The sequence below is a fragment of the Leopardus geoffroyi genome, chromosome B3 (genome assembly GCF_018350155.1).
Source record: "Leopardus geoffroyi isolate Oge1 chromosome B3, O.geoffroyi_Oge1_pat1.0, whole genome shotgun sequence".
NCBI classification, from domain to species: domain Eukaryota; kingdom Metazoa; phylum Chordata; class Mammalia; order Carnivora; family Felidae; genus Leopardus; species Leopardus geoffroyi.
The window spans coordinates 39,666,837-39,686,802 of NC_059337.1; the positions used below are offsets into that span (position 1 = coordinate 39,666,837).

The 19,966-nt window shown below is 37.3% G+C and overlaps 1 protein-coding gene across 6 annotated transcripts in view; it reads left to right on the forward strand.

Moving 5' to 3' along the window:
- Positions 1 to 19,966, forward strand: part of DENND4A (DENN domain containing 4A) — a 132,407-nt gene that overhangs the window by 109,765 nt on the left and 2,676 nt on the right. For 3 of the 6 annotated variants that reach the window (XM_045449386.1, XM_045449390.1, XM_045449387.1), the window contains 9 exons: positions 3,838 to 3,932; positions 5,860 to 6,035; positions 6,130 to 6,276; positions 8,656 to 8,854; positions 9,101 to 9,355; positions 10,291 to 10,408; positions 10,526 to 10,552; positions 11,016 to 11,178; positions 11,341 to 11,405. In XM_045449386.1, coding sequence (XP_045305342.1) covers positions 3,838 to 3,932; positions 5,860 to 6,035; positions 6,130 to 6,276; positions 8,656 to 8,854; positions 9,101 to 9,355; positions 10,291 to 10,408; positions 10,526 to 10,552; positions 11,016 to 11,178; positions 11,341 to 11,405 — 1,245 coding nt within the window. The remainder of the gene's footprint in view (positions 1 to 3,837; positions 3,933 to 5,859; positions 6,036 to 6,129; positions 6,277 to 8,655; positions 8,855 to 9,100; positions 9,356 to 10,290; positions 10,409 to 10,525; positions 10,553 to 11,015; positions 11,179 to 11,340; positions 11,406 to 19,966) is intronic. The other 3 variants (XM_045449391.1, XM_045449388.1, XM_045449389.1) reach the window with 1 other exon arrangement.

Here is a 19,966-nt window from a genome sequence, read left to right on the forward strand (position 1 = left end):
GATTTTTTGCCATCTGATAGGTGAGGACTGTATTCCAGTTTGGTTTCATTTATATTACTCTTGTAAGTTGAGTAACTTTTTATATGTTCAAGGACTATTTGTATTTCTTTTTCTATGGACTATCTTTTGCCTGTGTTTCACTTGTTGGCCCTTTTTTTTTTTTTTTTAAGTTTTGATAGTTCTTTTTTTATATTAGGGAATCCTTTGTGTCATATAATTGTGAGATATTTCCTTCCAAGTGTGTTAAATTTCTGTGGGTATTTTTGCCACACAGAAGTTTTTAATTTTATGTCATCAAATTTCTCAGCATTTCCCTGACTACTTCTGGATTTTGAGGTATTAGGAAAGATTTCCCCTTCCAGAGTTCGCCAATGTTTTCTTCTGACACTTGTTTAGTTTTCTTTCTAACATTTTCTGAGTTCAGCAGACTTTCTCTGTAAAGGGCCTGCTTTAAATAGTTTAGGTTTTGTGGGCCACATACATCTGTCACATATTCTTTTTTCTCATTTTCTTTAAAAAAAATTTTTTTTTAATGTTTATTTTTGAGAGAGAGACAGAGCATGAGCGTGGGGGGGGTGGGGGTGGGGGTGGGGTGGGAGGGGAGGCAGAGAGACGGGAGACACAGAATCTGAAGCAGGCTCCTGTCTCTGAACTGTCAGCACAGAGCCCGACACAGAGCCCGAACCCACGAACTGTGAGATCATGAGCTGAGCCGAAGTCGGACACTTAACCAGCTGAGCCACCCAGGTGCCCCCATCGTTTTCTTTTTATAACAACAGTCTAAAAACCATTCTTAGCCCTTGGCCATACACAAGTAGATTTGACACCCGATTTAGATATTTAATACATATGAAATTTGTCCTAATGTATGATGTGAGGAATGGACGCATTATAGTATTTTTTTCATTTGCACCTTTGCTACTTTAAAAAGTTTTTGTTGTGGGGATTTTCAAATGTACACAGAAGTAGGAAGAATAGCACAATGAATCCCCATTACCCTTCACCCAGTTGCAACAATTGTCAACAAATGACCAGTCTTGTTTTGTCTTTTCCCCTCCTATAGTCCCAACGTTTTTTCCTTCCCCACTGGATTATCTTAAAATAAATCCCAGGGGCGCCTACTTGGCTCAGTCGTTTGAGTGTCCGACTTTGATTCAGGTCATGATCTCATGGTTCATGGGTTCAAGCCCCACATTGGATTCTGTGCTGACACTTCAGAGCCTGGAGCCTGTTTCAGATTCTGTGTCTCCCTCTCTCTCTGTCCCTCTCTCGCTTGCACTCTGTCGCTCTGTCTCAAAAGTAAATAAACATTAAAAAAAATGTTTTTAAGTAAATCCCAAACAGCATATAATTTTATTCATCAGTACTTCAATATGTATCTCTAAAATATAAGGACTTTAATGTTTTATATTGTTAAAAAAACGGAATTCAACCAAGTAAATTTGAAGATCTAACTGGCTTTCTTAAACGATTCATGAATTGGGCAGCATGCCATCTAGCAAGTAGAAGGGAGCTCCAAATTATACAAAACAGAAGGTTTTTATAGAAGGGTAGGGCAAGAAAGTTATTAGCAAAAGAAAAAGAATTTTCCAGGCAAAGTCACTTTCCCTTGGGAGAAGCAGTCTTACCATGCAGATGACTTCATCTTCCTTTGTGAGATGGAGGGGCCCATGTGGCAGACTCCTTGGCACTGGTTGGAAAATTCCTGACTGACTGGTTAAAACTATACTCTAAGGGAGGTTGAAACTGCAATTTGATTAGACATAAAGCCCTTTTGGGAATTCAGCCTTAGTGATGCGTTTTGGGGCCAGGGGTTTTCTTTTCAAAAAAAATTTTTTTAACATTTTAGTAAAATCATGTATTTCATAAACTTATTTTTAATTGTATTAATATGCATGTAATGCGTATACTTTTATGTATGTAAATACATTTCAGGTTGCTCAATTATCAGTACTCAGGTTACCCCTAAGTAACCAGCACTCAGATCAAGAAACAGAACATTAACAACATCCAGACCCTCGTGTCCTGCCCACATCTAGTCACTGCTCCCTTCACAGATGAACGTTGTCTTCTAACACTATATGTTAGCATGGCCAGTTAGGAACTCTTACAGCGTGTGTCTTTTGTGAAGCATTTGCTGTTTGAAAACATAATTATAATATTATATTTTTAATGTGATAATATATAACATTTTGTATCAAATATTCACTTAGTTTAAATTTTCATATTTATCTCATAAAGCTCTTTTTATAGGTGGTTTGTTCAAATTGGGATCCAGACAAGGTCCACTTGTCGCATCTGGTTAATATGTCTGTTAACATATGTTTTCCTAAGATATGTTTTATCTTTGTTACCTCTCTTTTTTTCCATCGTGTCATCCATTCGTGAAGAAATCGGCTCCCCCCCACCTCTTTTGAATAGACAAGAACAATTTATTATGCTAAGAAATAAAAGTTACCTTATAGCCTGATTCATATTTATCACAATGAATATTTATTCTGTGCTCTAGATTAATTAGTTACAAAAGGTAGGCTGCCCACATAAATAATTACATTACTCAAGCCTAATAGAAGGTATGAGAAGGGAGTTTTCAACTAGCTTTAGCAGAGAGGAATTACAGAGGGTTATGGGGAACCATGCAGGAAAGGACTGCAATACCACCAGCTCTCAGTAGCTTAAAGGTTGATGTGAGGCTTCAGCTCCCTCTGTCCCTCTCAATGCACATGTGAGGCACAACCTAGGACCAGTGGTGGCAGATCTAGAACAATTTTTTTTTCATCGTCATTTATTTACGGAAGCAATCAGGTCATTCGTCTGGATTATGCTGATTGCATCCCCATGACTGGTGTTTAACACGTTTTCCCTTCTTTATTTCTTGTGAACTGGTAGTTTATCCCATGACTTATTTTTACCTTTACTTTATAAAAACGTAAGTGTTTATAACATTTTGTAACTATTGAGAAAAAAAAGAAAAGAAATGGTATGGATTACCTCCAGTTTTACTAACAAGATATAATAGCCACTGTCAACAAGTGATTTGACCACAGAACTCCCCTTTGTTGTTGTTTTTGTTGTTGTTGTTTTAATACCTACTAATATCCATTACTCTGAAGAATACATTTGGAAATTCTTCCCTGATGTTTAAGAACAAGATTACTTCACCAGATCTTAAAAGATCCTTACAAGACAGAGAATTGCTAGTAAATCTTTTTATGATGGGAAATAAAATTAGCTATTTTACATGTTTTAGACCTTAAAACTGAACACATTCTTGTATTTTTTTAATGTTTATTATTTTTGAGAGAGAGAGAAAGAGAGCACAAGCCGGGGAGGGACAGAGAGAGAGGGAGACACAGAACCCGAAGCAGGCTCCTGGCTCTGAGCTGTCCACACAGAGCCTGACACGGGGCTCGAACTCACGAACCACAAGATCATGACCTGAGTCGAAGTCGGCACTTAACCTACTGAGCCACCCAGGTGCCCCCACATTCTTGGATTTTAAACATGGAAAAATAGAAACAGCGAAATGGTAATGACAAATAACTGGAATGCCTTGTAGCCTGTATGCACAAAGCGCTTCCCCAGTGAGTAGTGAATGAACACCCCTAGCATGTGGGGATCTGTAGGATTAGAGCACATGTCCTTAGGTTTGTACTCAAAACAAAAATGTATGCCTTGAAAAGCATTTTTTCACTATTCATTTGGTTTATTTCTTAAATTACTATTTTAAACAGAACAGTTTGACATTTTATCAGAGGATTTATGAAAGTGAAAGATTTTCGTAGCCTTTGTCATTAATTGTAATGGTTTTGCTTTTTGTTTTTTAATCATGAGCAGGATCCCTGTCGAAGTTTGCCCTACCTGGGAAGTCAGAAGTGGCATCTTCCTGCAACACAAGTAATACAAATATCTTCCAGAACTATGCAATGGAGGTACGATTTGAATCAAAAGAGCATCTTCCTGTACTACTTATACTACTTAGAAAACTTCTGTTTCTTAAGTATTCGTGGCTTGGGGTAGAGTAACTGAAAAGTTAAACAGAGCATCTGAAAATTTCAGAATGTATATGGCACCTGAATAAACTGAAAGTATCCAGTTCTTCAGAACACTGAAGTCCTACTGCTTTACCTTTTTAGAAAAGTCCCATGCTTCCTTTGCATTTATTAACATATAAAAGCATTTTCATTTTCAGTATTTCTAGTTATCCCTTGTTATATGTATGTTCCCTTTGAATTAAAAAAAAATTGTTTTAATGTTGATTTATTTTTGAGAGAGAGAGCATGCGAGAACGGGAGGGGCAGAGAGAGAGGGAGACAAAGAATCCAAAGCAGGTTGCAGGCTCTGAGCTGTCAGCACACAGCTGGATGAGGGGCTCGAACCCACAAACCGCGAGATCATGACCTGAGCCGAAGTCGGACACTCAACCAACTGAGCCACCCAAACTCCCCTGTTCCCTTTAAATTTTTATTTTACATCTGAATCCCTTACAAACCAGCTTTGCTGTGCAAGCACGTGGCATAGCAGTGTTGAGGAGGGGCATGGAGCGGTTTAGCATTTGTGTGCCATTTTTCCATTATGTTTTTCATTCTTTGTGTCGGTTTGATGTGAATAACTGTTCAATATGCTTCTTGTATGTCCTGTTTGCTCACAAGGAAAAAGTTACACTTTTACACTTTAAAAATTGTCCCTAAGTTTTAAAAATGTTTTCAGTGTTTTTAGTGTTTATTTTGAGAGAGAGAGAGAGAGAGAGAGAGAGAACGAGAACGGGGGAGGGGCAGAGAGAAAGGGTGACACAGAATCCAAAGCAGGCTCCAGGCTCCGAACTGTCAGCACAGAGGCCAGCACGGGGCCTGAACCCACGAACCATGAGATCATGAGCAAAAGTTGGACACTTAACCGACTGAACCACCCAGGTGCCCTGTCCCTAATTTTTGTGTAAAATTTACTTCCAAATACATTTGTGAGTGTTGTTGCTTTTCTAAGCCAATTGGCATAAATTTGGAAAATAGATTTGCATGTGGCTGGAAAATAAATGATGAGCACTGGTATTACAATTGGCAAAGTTTCTGATGGCTTCAGGAATTTCCATATTAATGTAATCACAGCATTTACACTTATAGCAACACTTTTTTTTTTTTTGAAAGAGAGTGCACATGCTTGCGCAAGCCAGTGGGGAGGGGCAGGGGGGGACGAGAGAGAGAGAGGGAGAGAGAGAGAGAATAAGCAGACCCCATGCTCAGTGCGGGCTCTATCTCATGAACCTGAGCCAAAATCAAGTGTCAGACACTTAACTGAGCCACCCTGGTGCCCTTTGTTGCTGTTTTTGATTTCCAGTCTATCATGGCTAATAGTCTTACAAAATACGGTATGTTGATCACAAACTTAAATATTGAAGCAATGACCAATTCTTTGAAAGTTTCTAAGTCCTCTTCTTAGTTTCCTTACTTACCCCTAACCACTAAGAGTTTGTGGACCCACCCTCGTCTGGTGACCACACTGTGAGTAGCACACAGATTCATAATGTGTAAGTACATGTACTGATTTGGAGTATTAGCAAATTAGTGTTTGGGTTCACTTTTTCATTAATAAAGCCATGGCAGGCTTAACATTAATTATAATGGTAAAAATGCTTACTTAAGTGCAAGGTTCCCTTGAGGTAAAAATTTTGAAATAGATTTAGCTGAAATAGTGAAAGATGAGTATATTATATAATACACTGAATGTAATCTATTTTTTCTTTTGTTTGTAACTTCTGAATCCTTCTGAGTTTTAGTTTTCCAGTAGATTTATGGATTGAAAGAATTTTTAATTCATAATATCTCCAACAGGCTCACTTTATAATGCTGTTTTCTCCCATAGGTCCTTATCTCAAGTTGCTCTCGGTGTAGAACTTGCGATTGTCTTGTCCATGATGAGGAAATCATGGCTGGCTGGACAGCAGATGATTCAAATCTCAATACTACATGCCCGTTTTGTGGCAATCTTTTCTTGCCTTTTCTGAATATTGAAATAAGAGATTTAAGACGACCTGGAAGGTAATGATTTATGCTTTCTCTTTCCTTCATGTTTAAGGATCATATTGCCCAGAATATTTCTTTTCTCAAGAAGTTCCTTTGATTCACATTGCAGGTACTTTCTGAAGTCAAGCCCATCTACAGAAAATATGCATTTTCCATCCTCCTTTTCAAGTCAGACAAGGCAGTCTTGTGTCTCAACATCAGCCACTGGTCTTGACACATCTGTTATCTCTGTTCAAGGGAATTTTGATCTCAATAGGTAACTATGATTATGGGGAACTATATTTTAACAACCTATATTACACGTTTCTGAAAACGACAGAAAAATCAGCTGAACATGTAAAATTTCTGTGTATAATAGATTCGTAATCAATCTTAAATTTTTACACCTCGTTAAAAGATTATTAAACTCTCTAAAAACCTAAATGTTTGGGGTGCCTGGGTGACTCATTTGGTTGAGTGTCTGACTCTGGGTTTCAGCTTGGATCGTGATCTCAAGGTTTGTAGGTTCAAGCCCTGAGTTAGGCTCTCTGCTGTCAGTGAGGAGTCTGCTTCAGATCCTCTGTCCCTCTCTCTCTGCCCGCCCTCGCTCTCTCTCAAAAATAAAATAAACATTTATTTATTTATTTGGTCACTAGCAGTTTCAAGTTTTTATTCTACCAGTTTAACATCAGAGGAAAGAGAGCAACTCCTTTTTTGGGGGCGGGGATGAGTAGGGGGTGGTAAGAGCTTTCTTGATATATAATTCACACATTAAAGTTCCCCCACTTAACATTCTCCCATTTATATAAACCAAAGGTTTTTAGTATATTATTCACAGAGTTATACAACCATCAACACAGTTGGGAACAAAAAAATAAACATTTAAAAAAGAAAACCTAAATGTTTAAATAGTTATGGTTTATGCTTTATGAATCCCCAGAGTTTAAGCTGTGTAATTCTTTTTATTATTATTTTTTTAGACAGAGTGCAAGTGGAGGAGAGGGGACAGAGAGAGAGAGAAAGAGAGGAAAAGTACAGAGCCCAACATGGGGCTTGATACCCCAACCCTGAGATTATGACCTGAGCCAAAATCAAGAGCCAAATGCTCAACTGACTGAGCCACCCAGGAGCCCCTAAGCTGTATAATTCTTATATGATAATGTTTACTAGTGTTTTAAAAGTAAAAATTCTAGGGGTACCCAGCTGGCTCAGTCAGTGGAGCCTATGACTCTTGATCTTGGGGTTGTGTGTTTGAGCCCCATTATTGGGTGTAGAAATTACATAAAATTGTTTAGACAATTTTAAAAATTACAAAAATGAAAGTAAAAATTCTAGGGGCACCTGACTGGCTCAGTCAGTAGAACACGTGACTCTTGATCTCAGGGTGGTGAGTTCAAGCCACCCCATGTTGGGCATAGCACCTTCTTAAAAAAAAGTAAAAATTCTGTAGAACACTTGAAGTTTACAGTGAACATCTTTCTCTTATCCCTTGTCTCTTCAGGAATTAAATGAGTACTAACTTACTTCTACTTTGAAATATTTAATAATCTGAGAAAACATTTGGAGCTGCTAGAGGAACTGTAAAATCAAACTAACACTTATACAGTAAGCCTAATATAAGTGAATTTACACTGAAAACAAATGCAGAAATCGACTCCATTTTGGAGGCGTGCCAGATACCCAATCTATATAGCTGGGCAGGTTGAGTCATATAGGTAACTGCATGTACAAGAGAAAGTGCCTGCAGAGTACTGGTAGGCTGGCCTGACCTGTTTGATCCTGAGTGCTTAGGCAGCAAACCCACAAATCTGTGTGCGCATCTTCTCTCATGATAGGTTAAGTACAGCCCTTTCTCTGACTGAGACTAGCTTGTGACTAGTTTGTGACTCCTGAAGTAAGAGGTGCCTGTTTTCTCTGCTTTGTATCCTCTGGGCCTGCTGTGGCTCCTGCTGTGATAGAATTGTCCACTAGGGGCGCCTGGGTGGCTTAGTTAGTTAAGCATCTGACTCTTCATTTCAGTTCAGGTCAGGATCTCAGGGTTTGTGAGTTTGAGCCCCACATCAGGTTTAGCGCAGAGCCTGCTTGGGATTCTTTATCTCTTTTCCACTCCCTCTGCCCCTCCCCTTCTCATGCTCTCTCTCTCTCTCAAAATAAGTAAATAAATAAATATTTTTTAAAAAGCTGTCCACTAAATGTTTTTAATAAGTGAATAACTTTTGAGTATTTAAAGTTCTCTGGAAACTTAACATGATCAGACTACTTAAAAGGGGCACCTGGGTGGCTCAGGTGGTTAAGATCTGACTTCAGCCCAGGTCATGATCTCCCAGTTCGTGGGTTCGAACCTGTGGTATATATATGATATATATATGTGATATATATATCATATATATCATATATATATATATGATATATATCATATATATCATATATATGATATACATATATCTGTTTTATATATATAAAATATATGTGTGTGTGTGTGTGTGTGTATATATATATATATCCATATCCTGTTTACCAGATACAGCTGAAGTAACATCTTTCCTTTGCTAACTTTGCTGCATATCCAGTTCTGATACTAAAGAGCTGGTCTTTCTGGATAAAATAAAGTAAATCTAAAGAATGATGTGCTTTTTTTCTTTTGTCAATGCTGAAGCAAATCTAAACTGCTGGAAAATACATGTGCCCGAAGTATTCAGATCCCTGCTGATAGATCAAAAACAGCTGTGTCAAAATGTCCACTATTTCCAATGGCCAGGAGTGTTAGTACTTATGGCCCCTTGGATAAGGAAGACCCTGGAGGGCAGAAACTCATTTCTACAGGCAGCCTGCCAACTACTTTACAAGGAGCTACAGTATGTATTTTGGTGTCTTTTTAAATTTGGACATTGATGATTTACATATGATTTTGTTCCCTTTGTCCTAAATAGCCTTACAGGCTTCAATTTTGTAATTGTCAAGAAGAGTTTCTAGTCTCATGATACAATTATAGTATATTTCCATTTATATGGAAATTATTGACAGGAATTGTTTTGTTTTTTAATTGATTTAGTATCACCAATCTTGTATTTTCTATTTATGTTTTTTTATTTATTCAACAGGATTCTTTAGGATTAGAGTGGCATCTCCCAAGTCCAGATCCTATCACTGTTCCCTATCTTAGTCCTTTAGTGGTATGGAAGGAACTCGAAAGCTTATTGGAAAATGAAGGTGATCATGCCATAACAGTGGCAGACTTTGTGGACCATCATCCAATTGTGTTTTGGAACCTGGTGTGGTATTTTAGACGTCTTGACTTACCCAGTAATTTACCTGGATTGATTCTTTCTTCTGAGCACTGTAACAAGTATTCAAAGGTATGAAAATGAAAATTCAATCTAAAAGGCAATGCTATCATCACCATTGGAATATTTGCATATTCCTAATGACCAAAAAAGTATTTTTATGCTAAATATTTTAAATATTTATCGGGATCATTAGATCAATAAAATGTCTTAGTCATATTTACAGATAATTTTTCTTCTCACAGCCTAGCAGTAAGACAAGATCATGTTTTTTAGACTCCTTGTAAAATTTACACAAAATGGGCTGTGTTTTCATCATAGCCTCAAGAAGAAACTGTAAATGGCTTTTATGAGAAGAGTCTGTGAGTTGGCTCCACTCATGTCTCCTACCTCCTTCAAAAACGAGCCTTACACGTTTTTAGGAGGATGTCTGTAATTCCTTTTTCAGCCACGTGCTACCATTCTTTTCAGTCCTTTAGTCTGAGTTTTTGCTTAACATTTAGATAGGTTGTTATATGTTTACTTGTATTTTTGATATATTGTCCTATAAAAGTGTTTTACTTCTTCATATGTATCACCACCACTAAATCGCCAAGTTTCTACATTCAGGAACTTTTTCTGCCTACTTGTATTCATGTCTGTGATGGTGCATGTGCTTTGGATTTTCAGTACATGATGAAGGAATGACCAAGAGGTTATCTCAGTGAGTTATCTAGGGTAGGGTCTTGGACTGATGTATCATGAGGCTCCTGGATTCCTTTTTCTGTGGACCCCTCAATCATAAGCTGGTCAGGATTAGACCTTCATGGCACCCTTTCTTACCGATCTCAGTCCTTAGTTAAATCTGTTACTTTAGAGATCATTAGCTTCTTGGCTGATCTTCCTTCAGTAGAGACAAAATGCATACAAACCAATCATTTTCTGTTCTCTTTTCTCTCTTGCACACATTTATCCTAAAAAGTATTTGTAAGGATCATTAATGAATATCTGTTGATTCTTCAACACAGATTCCTCGCCACTGTATGTCTGAAGATAGTAAATATGTTTTAATACAGATGTTATGGGACAATATGAAATTACATCAGGATCCGGGACAGCCCTTGTACATCCTCTGGAATGCCCACAGTAAGTACTGTCACAGAATGCTGACTTTGTTCATATGAGAGTGATCTCTACTTGTTTTACAAGCCTAAACTAATGTATAATAACGTTTATTTTACTATACTACTTTTTGTCTTACAGGTCAAAATCGTACTCTTTTATTTGAGAGTGAGTGTTAAGTTTGATGTTTTTAGTGCTACCTTCCGTGGAGGTCAAGGGTTTTTTTGTTTTTTTGGTTTTGTTTCTTGAGTGGTGCTTTGTATGTGCTGAAGGGGTTATGTTTTGTGGAGTTTGCTTTTAGCACATTGCTTGTCCCAGCTGCTTCTTTTTACACATTTGTTTCCATCTCAAGCTGCTGATTTAGAATTTCCTCCAGGGGCTGTATTAAGGAAAACAGCACTTTTAGTTTTTGTTTGAGGCCACAGAAAGCTTTAGGCCTATTTTTATCATTATGTGTCTTATTTTTTTTCCCTTTTCTTTTCTTTCTTCATTCTTAGATTTCTGTTCCTTTATCTATTGCCCTTAATTTGTTTTGGGGGCTTTGTAACTTCTTTCATAACTGTCAGTTGCTGCTTAATTATGTTGTCCTTTATACACATTTTCCTTCATTTGCTCTTTTGTTCTTTTGTAGCCCAAAAGTATCCAATGGTCCATTTATTGCAAAAAGGTGATAATTCATTTAACCAGGAACTATTGAAAAATATGGTAAAAAGCATTAAAATGAATGATGTCTATGGACCAATGAGTCAGATTTTAGAGACCCTGAATAAATGCCCTCATTTTAAAAGACAGAGGTAAGTCTGTCTTAAATGAATGTATTGTTCCTCCAAGCAGATTCCTGTTACTGGCTTAGTAATTTGTTTGATTATTTCACGCTTAAATTAGCATAAATATTTTGTACAGAATGTAGAGACCAATGAGTAATAATATCTTCTCCACTCCTTTTCCCCCCCTAGGAGTTTATATAGAGAAATACTATTTCTCTCGCTTGTGGCACTGGGAAGAGAAAACATTGATATAGGTAATTCAGCATAATATCTAACATGTAATATTTATAGATCATGATACTGTTTTCAAATTATTTTTATATTGATAGTCTTTATTATTTTTATATTAAATTATACTAATATTATATAATATATATTAATATTAGAAGAATTCTTTCTTTGATTTTTTAAATTTTAATGTAATAAATAGATACTTTGATACTTTGGTCACGTTAGTGGTAGTAATGTTAAATGATAAAAGCTAACATTTTTTGAAGGCTTACTCTGTGCCTTACACTGTAGGAAGTACTTCCCATGTATTATCCTGATAATTCTCCCCAAAGCCATATGAGATAGGTACTGTTATCGTTTCTGTGTTATTAGTGAGGCATCTGAGGATCCAAGAGGTTAAGTAACTTGAACTTGGGTTTCACAATAAATAACAGAGCCCTATTTGAACCAAGCAGTTTTATAAAATTCTCTTTTTTTTTTTTAATGTTTACTTATTTTTGAGAGAGAGACAGAGTGCAAGTGGGGGAGGGACAGAGAAAGAGAGAGGGAGACACAGAATCTGAAGCAGGCTCCAGGCCCTGAGCTGTTGGCACACATCCCAACTTGGGACTAGAACTAACAAAATGCGAGATCATGACCTGAGCCGAATTCAGACGCTTAACCAACTGAGCCACCCAGACACCCCTTGAATCAAGCAGTTCTAAATGCCCATCCATGCTTTTAACAGTTGGGTCATATCACAAATAACATTAAGCTTGTTTCAGAAAGGATATAAGGTAGCTAAATATATATGTCAGGAGGTCCTAAACTTTTTTAACTGATCATCTCCTTCTCCCAGTTACTGTGCTTGACTTCCTTTTGGTTTCTAAGTCTCAGGAAAGGACAGAAATAGCCCCCGACAGACAAAAAGAAGAAAGAGGTAGCTGTCAGGCATCGAGAGACTCAAGAGTTTTGGCGTTTTGTCTGGGAAATTCTAATGTGAATAAGTTGATGAAAATGATAATGATACATATAATTCACCTGACTTAAGTGGTGTCTAACTTGGGTGCCCTACTTAATTAAACCCACTCCCGGTTAATGAGAGAGTATGCAACAGGCCATACCTTTTAGGTGATTATATACTATCTTAACAAAATATATCTAGTTATTTAGTGCTAGTCAACACTTGAGTTGACTTTTAGAGTGCCCATGACATTTGCCACAGATATTTATTAGTCTCATCAGAGTCATATACATATATATATAATTCATACATGTATCATACATATCTATATCATATGTATAGTAAGGTTAGGCCCTATTACAGGCTACTCAGCCAGACCTTAGGGAACATGAATAGAGAACAAGAGTACTCCCTGTGGTGCTGGCTTCCCAACAAGTTCACTAAAGGATGGGAAAGAGGAGGAATTAGTGAGTGAAGTAGAGGGCTTAGAGCAGCCATCCCTAACTGGGTCGCTCAAGAGGTTATCACGTGCCATCTCACCAAAGGTGACTCATATCATTGGGAATTGTCTGCTTTGATGCCAGGAGAGAAGTTGTTGAATCCAGAAGCCATGATGTGTATAGGTGAGATGGTGAGCATCTTACAGAATGGAATTATACGTTGGGGTTAAAAAATTTTTTTTTGTACTCATTATCTAAAAGGATTAACCTTTATTTAGCACATTCTCCTGAAAAGCCAAATTTATTTAAAGTTTAAAGTCAATTTCCTGACCCCCTAAAATAATGCTGAGAGAGGGAAAGCGTAAAAGGCTTTTCTTTATCTCAGCAATCCGTCATTTACTTTGTTCTAGCTAAGACCAGCATTGCCTGACCCCTGCAGTGATGGTGTTCAAGTTCCTTATCTTTGTATATTACCAGCACCCCTCCCCCAACCAGAGCGAAATTTAAAAATAGACAATTTTAATCCTCCTCTAGATCTGCTTGGAGATTATTATATAGGTTTACTGGTACCTTAAAGGAATTTACCATTTCATGAATTCAAGAGCTCTTTTCCTCTGACTCTCTGTAGGATTACAGACCTGATATCAGCTTCCTTTGCCAGTTGTTTGAAAGTTTCTGGAAGCATCTGGGTTCTATGGCCTCTCTTTTATGCCGTCACTGGGGGCAAAGCTCTTCACTGTCTATATATGTTGGGTGTCCCTCAAAAAACTATCACTTTCTGTGTAGACCAGAGTTGATGCCCAAGGAAATTTTAGAACCCAAGGGGAAGGATTGGAGACTAGAGCAATAATGGGAAAGAAAAGCAAGTGTGAAACAAACGTAAATGAATAAGTAATTGGTATTAGGATGGACTGATGGATGGAGAATCTGGATGTTGAAGAATTAATTTATTGGAGGCTTCTGCAGAGATGTAGATTGGACTATGGGGAGAAGGTACCAAAAGTGCATTGTGACCAGGAAGGAGTGTGGAGAATGACAAGTTTGAAAATAAGGAAGGCTTCTGAGGAAATGACACTAAGTTGACAGTGTAGCCAGAATATCAATGGGGGAGAAAACAAACAAACTTTAAAGTTTGTAGGAAGACCCTGAGGTGAAAGGGCTGGCATTTTTGAGTAATGGAAAGGCCAGGGAAGAGAGGGATCACAGAGAAAGGGTAGAGTGTGGGGTGAAATGAGTTTGGAAAAGCAGGCAGGAACTAGATTGTGCGGTGTCTGTAGGGTCTCCCAAGTATCTTGGACTGAATTCTAAGGGCAGTGGGAAACATCTGGGGGATTTTTAAGCAGGAGAGAGATATAATCAAATATATGTTTTACCAAGATCTGTAGTCTATGGAGAACAAATTGTGTGGGGACCCAGTAGATAGTGAAAGGGGCAATTAAGAAGCTAATGCAATAGTACAAGTGAAACTTATACAAGTGTGTTATTTTAAACAAAACCAATGTTTAAAGGACAAAGAGGGGCACCTGGCTGATCTCGGGGGTCATGAGTTCAAGCCCCCACATTGGGTGTAGAGACTACTAAAAAATAATAAATAAACTTTTAAAAAATACAGAGAGACTGGTTTGATTAGAAAGAAAATAAATCTAAAAAAGAAAGAAAGATTTAAAAGCTAGGAATTGGAAAATTGGCCTTACACTAAAATGGCTTTTAAAAATTTTAGCTGTATAACAACAACAAAAAATTTAGCTATAAAAAAAAAAAATGTTGAGCTATAAATCTGAGCCCAGTAGAGATCAGTGTTTGGTATCTTTGCTTGGGAAAAAAAAGTATGATGCAAAGAAATATAACCAGGGAACGTTGTACTCGAAAGTCACATTAAGTCATTGATTTTCCTAGTTGAAATAAAGGTGGAAAATTTGGGACAAGTTCTAATAATAATAGTAAAACTTAGAAGTAAGGACTATTTGGTGGAAAAGACTAACAGAAGTACAACTGTATTTAACCTGTAATTTTGTTTGTAAACAAATGTATGAATGTGTTGAGCTGCACTTTCCATTAGAAAGAGGAAAAGAATGAATGGATTCAAATCGCATCTAGGGAGCTTTGAGCAGAATGTTGTGAATATTTGCTTTTTAACTATGATGGTTGTGAAACATTGGAAATCATTTAAAAGAAATTTGACAAGTGATTCTGATGCTCAACTGGAAATTTAATAAGGTAGGAACTTCTATGTAAATACCTACATAACCTTCTACCTTAAGAAATAGAAAAGGGCGTCAGGGTGGCTCAGTTGATTAAGCATCCAACTTCGGCTCAGGTCATGACCTCATAGTTTGTGGGTTCAAGTCCCGCGTTGGGCTCTGTGCTGACAGCTCAGAGCCTGGATCCTGCTTCGGATTCTGTGTCTACCTCTCTCTCTGCCCCTTCCATGCTCATTCTCTGTCTCTCTCTGTCTCTTGAAAAATGAGTAAACATTAAAAAAATTAAAAAAAAGAAAAAACCGTTTCCTTTGGGGCGCCTGGGTGGCTCAGTCGGTTAAACCTCTGACTTCGGCTCAGGTCATGATCTCGCGTTTGTGAGTTCAAGCCCTGCGTCAGGCTCTGTGCTAACAGCTCAGAGCCTGGAGACTGCTTCAGATTCTGTGGCTCCCTCTCTCTCTGTCCCTCCCCTGCTCATGCTCTGTCTCTCTCTGTCTCAAAAATAAATAAAACATTAAACAAAAATTTTTTTAAGAAATAGAAAAAGAAGAGCAAATTAAACCCAAAGCAAGCAGAAGAAAGGAAATAATAAATATTACAGCAGAAATCAATAAAATAGAGAAAAATTAGAAAATCTAGGGGAAAACAATTTTTAAAATAGAGAAACTCATCAAAATCAAAGTTGGTTCTTTGAAAAGAGCAATAAAATTGATCTTTGGTTAGACTAAGAGAAAAAGAGAGGACTCAAATTAATGAAATGAGGAATGAAAGAGGAGATATTCCTACCACCCTTCCAGAAATAAAAAGAATGATAAGGAAGTACAATTAATAACTATATGCCTACAAATTCAGTAACCCAGATAGGCAAATTCTTACAAAGACGTAAACTACAAAACTGACTCTAGAATAGAAACCCTTACTAGAGCTGTAATAAGTAAATAGATTGAGTTAATAATCAAAAAGCTTCCCAGAAAGAAAAACCCAGGACCAGATGGTGAATTCTATCAAATGTTTAAAGAAGGATTAACACCAATTTTGATGGACTGCATATTGGTGCCCTGCCCCTACTCCTATGTTAAAGCCTTAACCTGATGGTATTTGGAAGTAGGGCCCTAGGGAAGTAATAACATCATCTGGTTGGAGCCCCCACAATGGGGTAACATCCTTAAGAAGAGAGCTATCCCTCTCAGTCATGTAAGGATACAGGGAGAAGACAGCTGTTCGCAAACCAGGAAGAGCGCTCTAACCAGACGCCAGATCTGCTGTTGCCTTGATCTTAGACTTCCCAGCCTCCAGAATTGTGAGAAATAAATGTTCATCATTTAAGCCACCCGGTCTATGGTATCCTGTTATAGCAGCCTGAACTAAGACATTAATCCTTCACATACTTACAAAAGTAGAAGAAAAAGGAGCACTTCCTAACTCATTCTGTGAAGCTAATATTATAAGACAAAGACATCACAAGAAAAGAAAACTACAGAGCAATATCCCTTATTAATATAGGTGCAAAAATCCTCAACAAAATACTGGCAAATGAAATCCAGCAACATTTAGAAAGGATTTTGTTCCATGACCAACTGGGATTTATCCCAGGAATGCAATGTTGGTTCAATACACAAAACTCAATCAATGTGATATACCATATTATTGGAATAAAAGACACAAATTCTCTGGGGCACTTGGCTGGCTCAGTTGGTAGAACATGCAGCTCTTGATTTGGGGGTTGTGAGTTCAAACCCCATGTTGGTTATAGAGATAAATAAAATTATTAAAAAAAAAAAAAAAAGACACATGTGTCACTAGATGCAGAAAAAGCATTTGGCAAAATCAGCAAACTAGGAATAGAAGGGAATGTCCTCAACTTGATAAAGGGCATTTATGACCCAAATTAACACCATACTCAATGGTGAAAAACGGAAAGATTTTTCCTTAAGATCAGGAACAAGACAACATTGTATTAGAAGTTCTAGCCAAAGCAGCCAGGAAAGAAAAAGAAGTAAAAGGCATCCAAATTGGAAAGGAAGAAGTTAAGCTATCTCTATTCATAGATGACATGATCATATATATAGAAAATCCTAGATATTCCACACCAAAAGCAAAACAAAACAAAACCACCTAGATTGTTTGAGTTAATAAATGCTTTCAGCAAGGTTGCAGGATAAAAGATAAAAGATACAAAACTCAGTCATATTTCTGTAACTAGCAATGCATAATCCAAAAATTGAGAGTAATTCCATGTACAGTAGCATCAAAAAGAATAAAATAATTAGGAATTTGTTCAACCAAGGAGGTGAAAGACTTGTACAATGAAAACTGCAAAACGTTGTTGAAAGAAATTAGACATAAATAAATGAAAATACATCCCATTTTCATATACTTAGAAGACTAAAATTTTTAAGATATCAGTACTGTCCAAAGCAACCTATAGATTAACGTGCAATCCCTATCAAAATCGTAATGATTTTTTTTTTTTTTTGCAAAAATAGAAAAACATATCCTCGAATTTATATGGAATCTCAGAGGGACCTCAAGTAACTAAAATCTTAGAATAAGACCTGGATGACTCACACTTATTGATTTCAAAACTTACTACAAAGCTACTGTAATCTAAACGGTGTGGTACTGGCATAAAGACAGACATGTAGACCAATGGAATTGAATAGAGAGCCCAGAAATAAGCCCTCATATATATGGTCAAATGATTTTTGACAATGGGGCCAAGAACACCATTGGGGAAAGGACAGTCATTTCGACAAATGATGCTGGCAAAACTGGATATCCATATGCAAAAGAATGAAGTTGGAACCCCTTGTAAAACAAATTAACTCAAAAGGAATGCAAGCTGGTACAGCCACTCTGGAAAACAGTATGGAGGTTCCTCAAAAAAATAAAAATAGACCTACCCTACAACCCAGCAATTGCACTACTAGGCATTTATCCACGGGATACAGGTGTGCTGTTTTGAAGGGACACATGCACTCCCATGTTTATAGCAGCACTATCAACAATAGCCAAAGTATGGAAAGAGCCCAAATGTCCATCAATGGATGAATGGATAAAGAAGATGTGGTATATATATACAACAGAGTATTATTCGGCAATCAAAAAGAATGAAATCTTGCCATTTGCAACTCTGTGGATGGAACTAGAGGGTATTATGCTAAGTGAAATTAGAGAAAGACAAATATCATATGACTTCTGAGTGAAGTCATGAGGACTTTAAGAGACAAAACAGATGAACATAAGGGAAGGGAAACAAAAATAGTATAAAAACAGGGAAGGGGACAAAACATAAGAGACTCATATATATGGAGAACAAACTGAGGGTTACTGGAGGGGCTGTGGGAGGAGGGATGGGCTAAATGGGTAAGGGGCACTAAGGAATCTACTCCTGAAATCATTGTTGCACTATACACTAATTTGGATGTAAATTATAAAAAAAAAAAAAATTAAAATTAAAGAAAAAAAAACAAATTAACTCAAGATGGATTAAAGACCTAAATGTGAGATCTGAAACTATAAAACTCCTAGGAGAAAACAGGGCAAAATCATTCATGACATTAGATTTGGCAGTGATTTCTTGGATATGACACCAGAGGCCCAAGCAACACAAGAAAAAATACAAAAATTGGAATTCATGAAAATGTAAAATTTTGTGCATTAAAAGGTATCAGGAATGTAAAAAGGCAACCCATAGAATGGAAGAAAATAATATCCAGAATAGATTTGAAAAATTTCTAAAACACAACGACAACAAAAAGCCAATTAAAAATGGGCAAGGACTTGAATAGACACTTCTCCAAAGAAGATATATAGGTGGCCAATAAGCACAAGAAAAGATGCTCAACATCATTAATTATTAGGGAAATACAAATCAAATCTATAGTGAGATTCCACCTCACACCATTAGGCTGGCTACTGTCCACCGCCCCCAACAAAAACAAAAACAAAAAATAACAAGTGTTGGTGAAGATATAGAAAATTGGAACTTTTATACATTATTATTGGGAATGTAAAATGGTACAGCTGCTGTGGAAAACAGTATGGCAGTCCCTTCAAAAAATTAAAAATGGACTTAAAAGCAGGGTCTGCAGGAGAGATTTTTACATCCATGTTCATAGCAGCATTATTCATAATAGCTAAAGTGTGGAAACAACCCATGTGTCCATTGAAGGATGAATGAGTAAGCAAAATGTGGTCTATACATACAATGGAATATTATTCCTCCTTAAAAAAGAAGTTAATTCTGGCACATACTATAACTTGGATGAACCTCGAGGACATTATGTACATGAAATAAGCCAATCACAAAAAGACAAATACTGTACAATTCCTCTTATGAGTCACTTACTAGAGTAGTCAAAAATCATACAGACAGAAGTAAAATGATAGTTGACAGGAGTTGGGGCAGGGGGCAACGGAATTAATGTTTAATGGGTATCGGGTTTCAGTTTCACAAGAGGGAAGAGAGTTGAGGTGGATGGTGGTGATGGCTGCACGTTATGAATGTACATAATACCACTGACCTACAAGATGGTTAAGATAGTAACTTTTGGGGGCGCCTGGGTGGCGCAGTCGGTTAAGCGTCCGACTTCAGCCCGGGTCACGATCTCGCGGTCCGTGAGTTCGAACCCCGCGTCAGGCTCTGGGCTGATGGCTCAGAGCCTGGAGCCTGCTTCCGATTCTGTGTCTCCCTCTCTCTGACCCTCCCCTGTTCATGCTCTGTCTCTCTCTGTCCCAAAAATAAATAAACGTTGAAAAAAAAATTTTAAAAAAAAAAGATAGTAACTTTTGTATGTATTTTACCATAATCTTTAAATTTGGGAAAAAGAATTTTAAAAGGAAGCCATCTTAAAACTTTAAAATTCGTTGGTCTGTGTAATCTAGCTCTAAAATGCTGAGAGCTTTGAGGTCCTTGTTTGAGCTCTGAAATTCTGTATTTCTTTAGTTGGCAGAAATGACCTAGAGATGCCTTCTTGGCCTCTAATTTTTTAGTTCTGTGA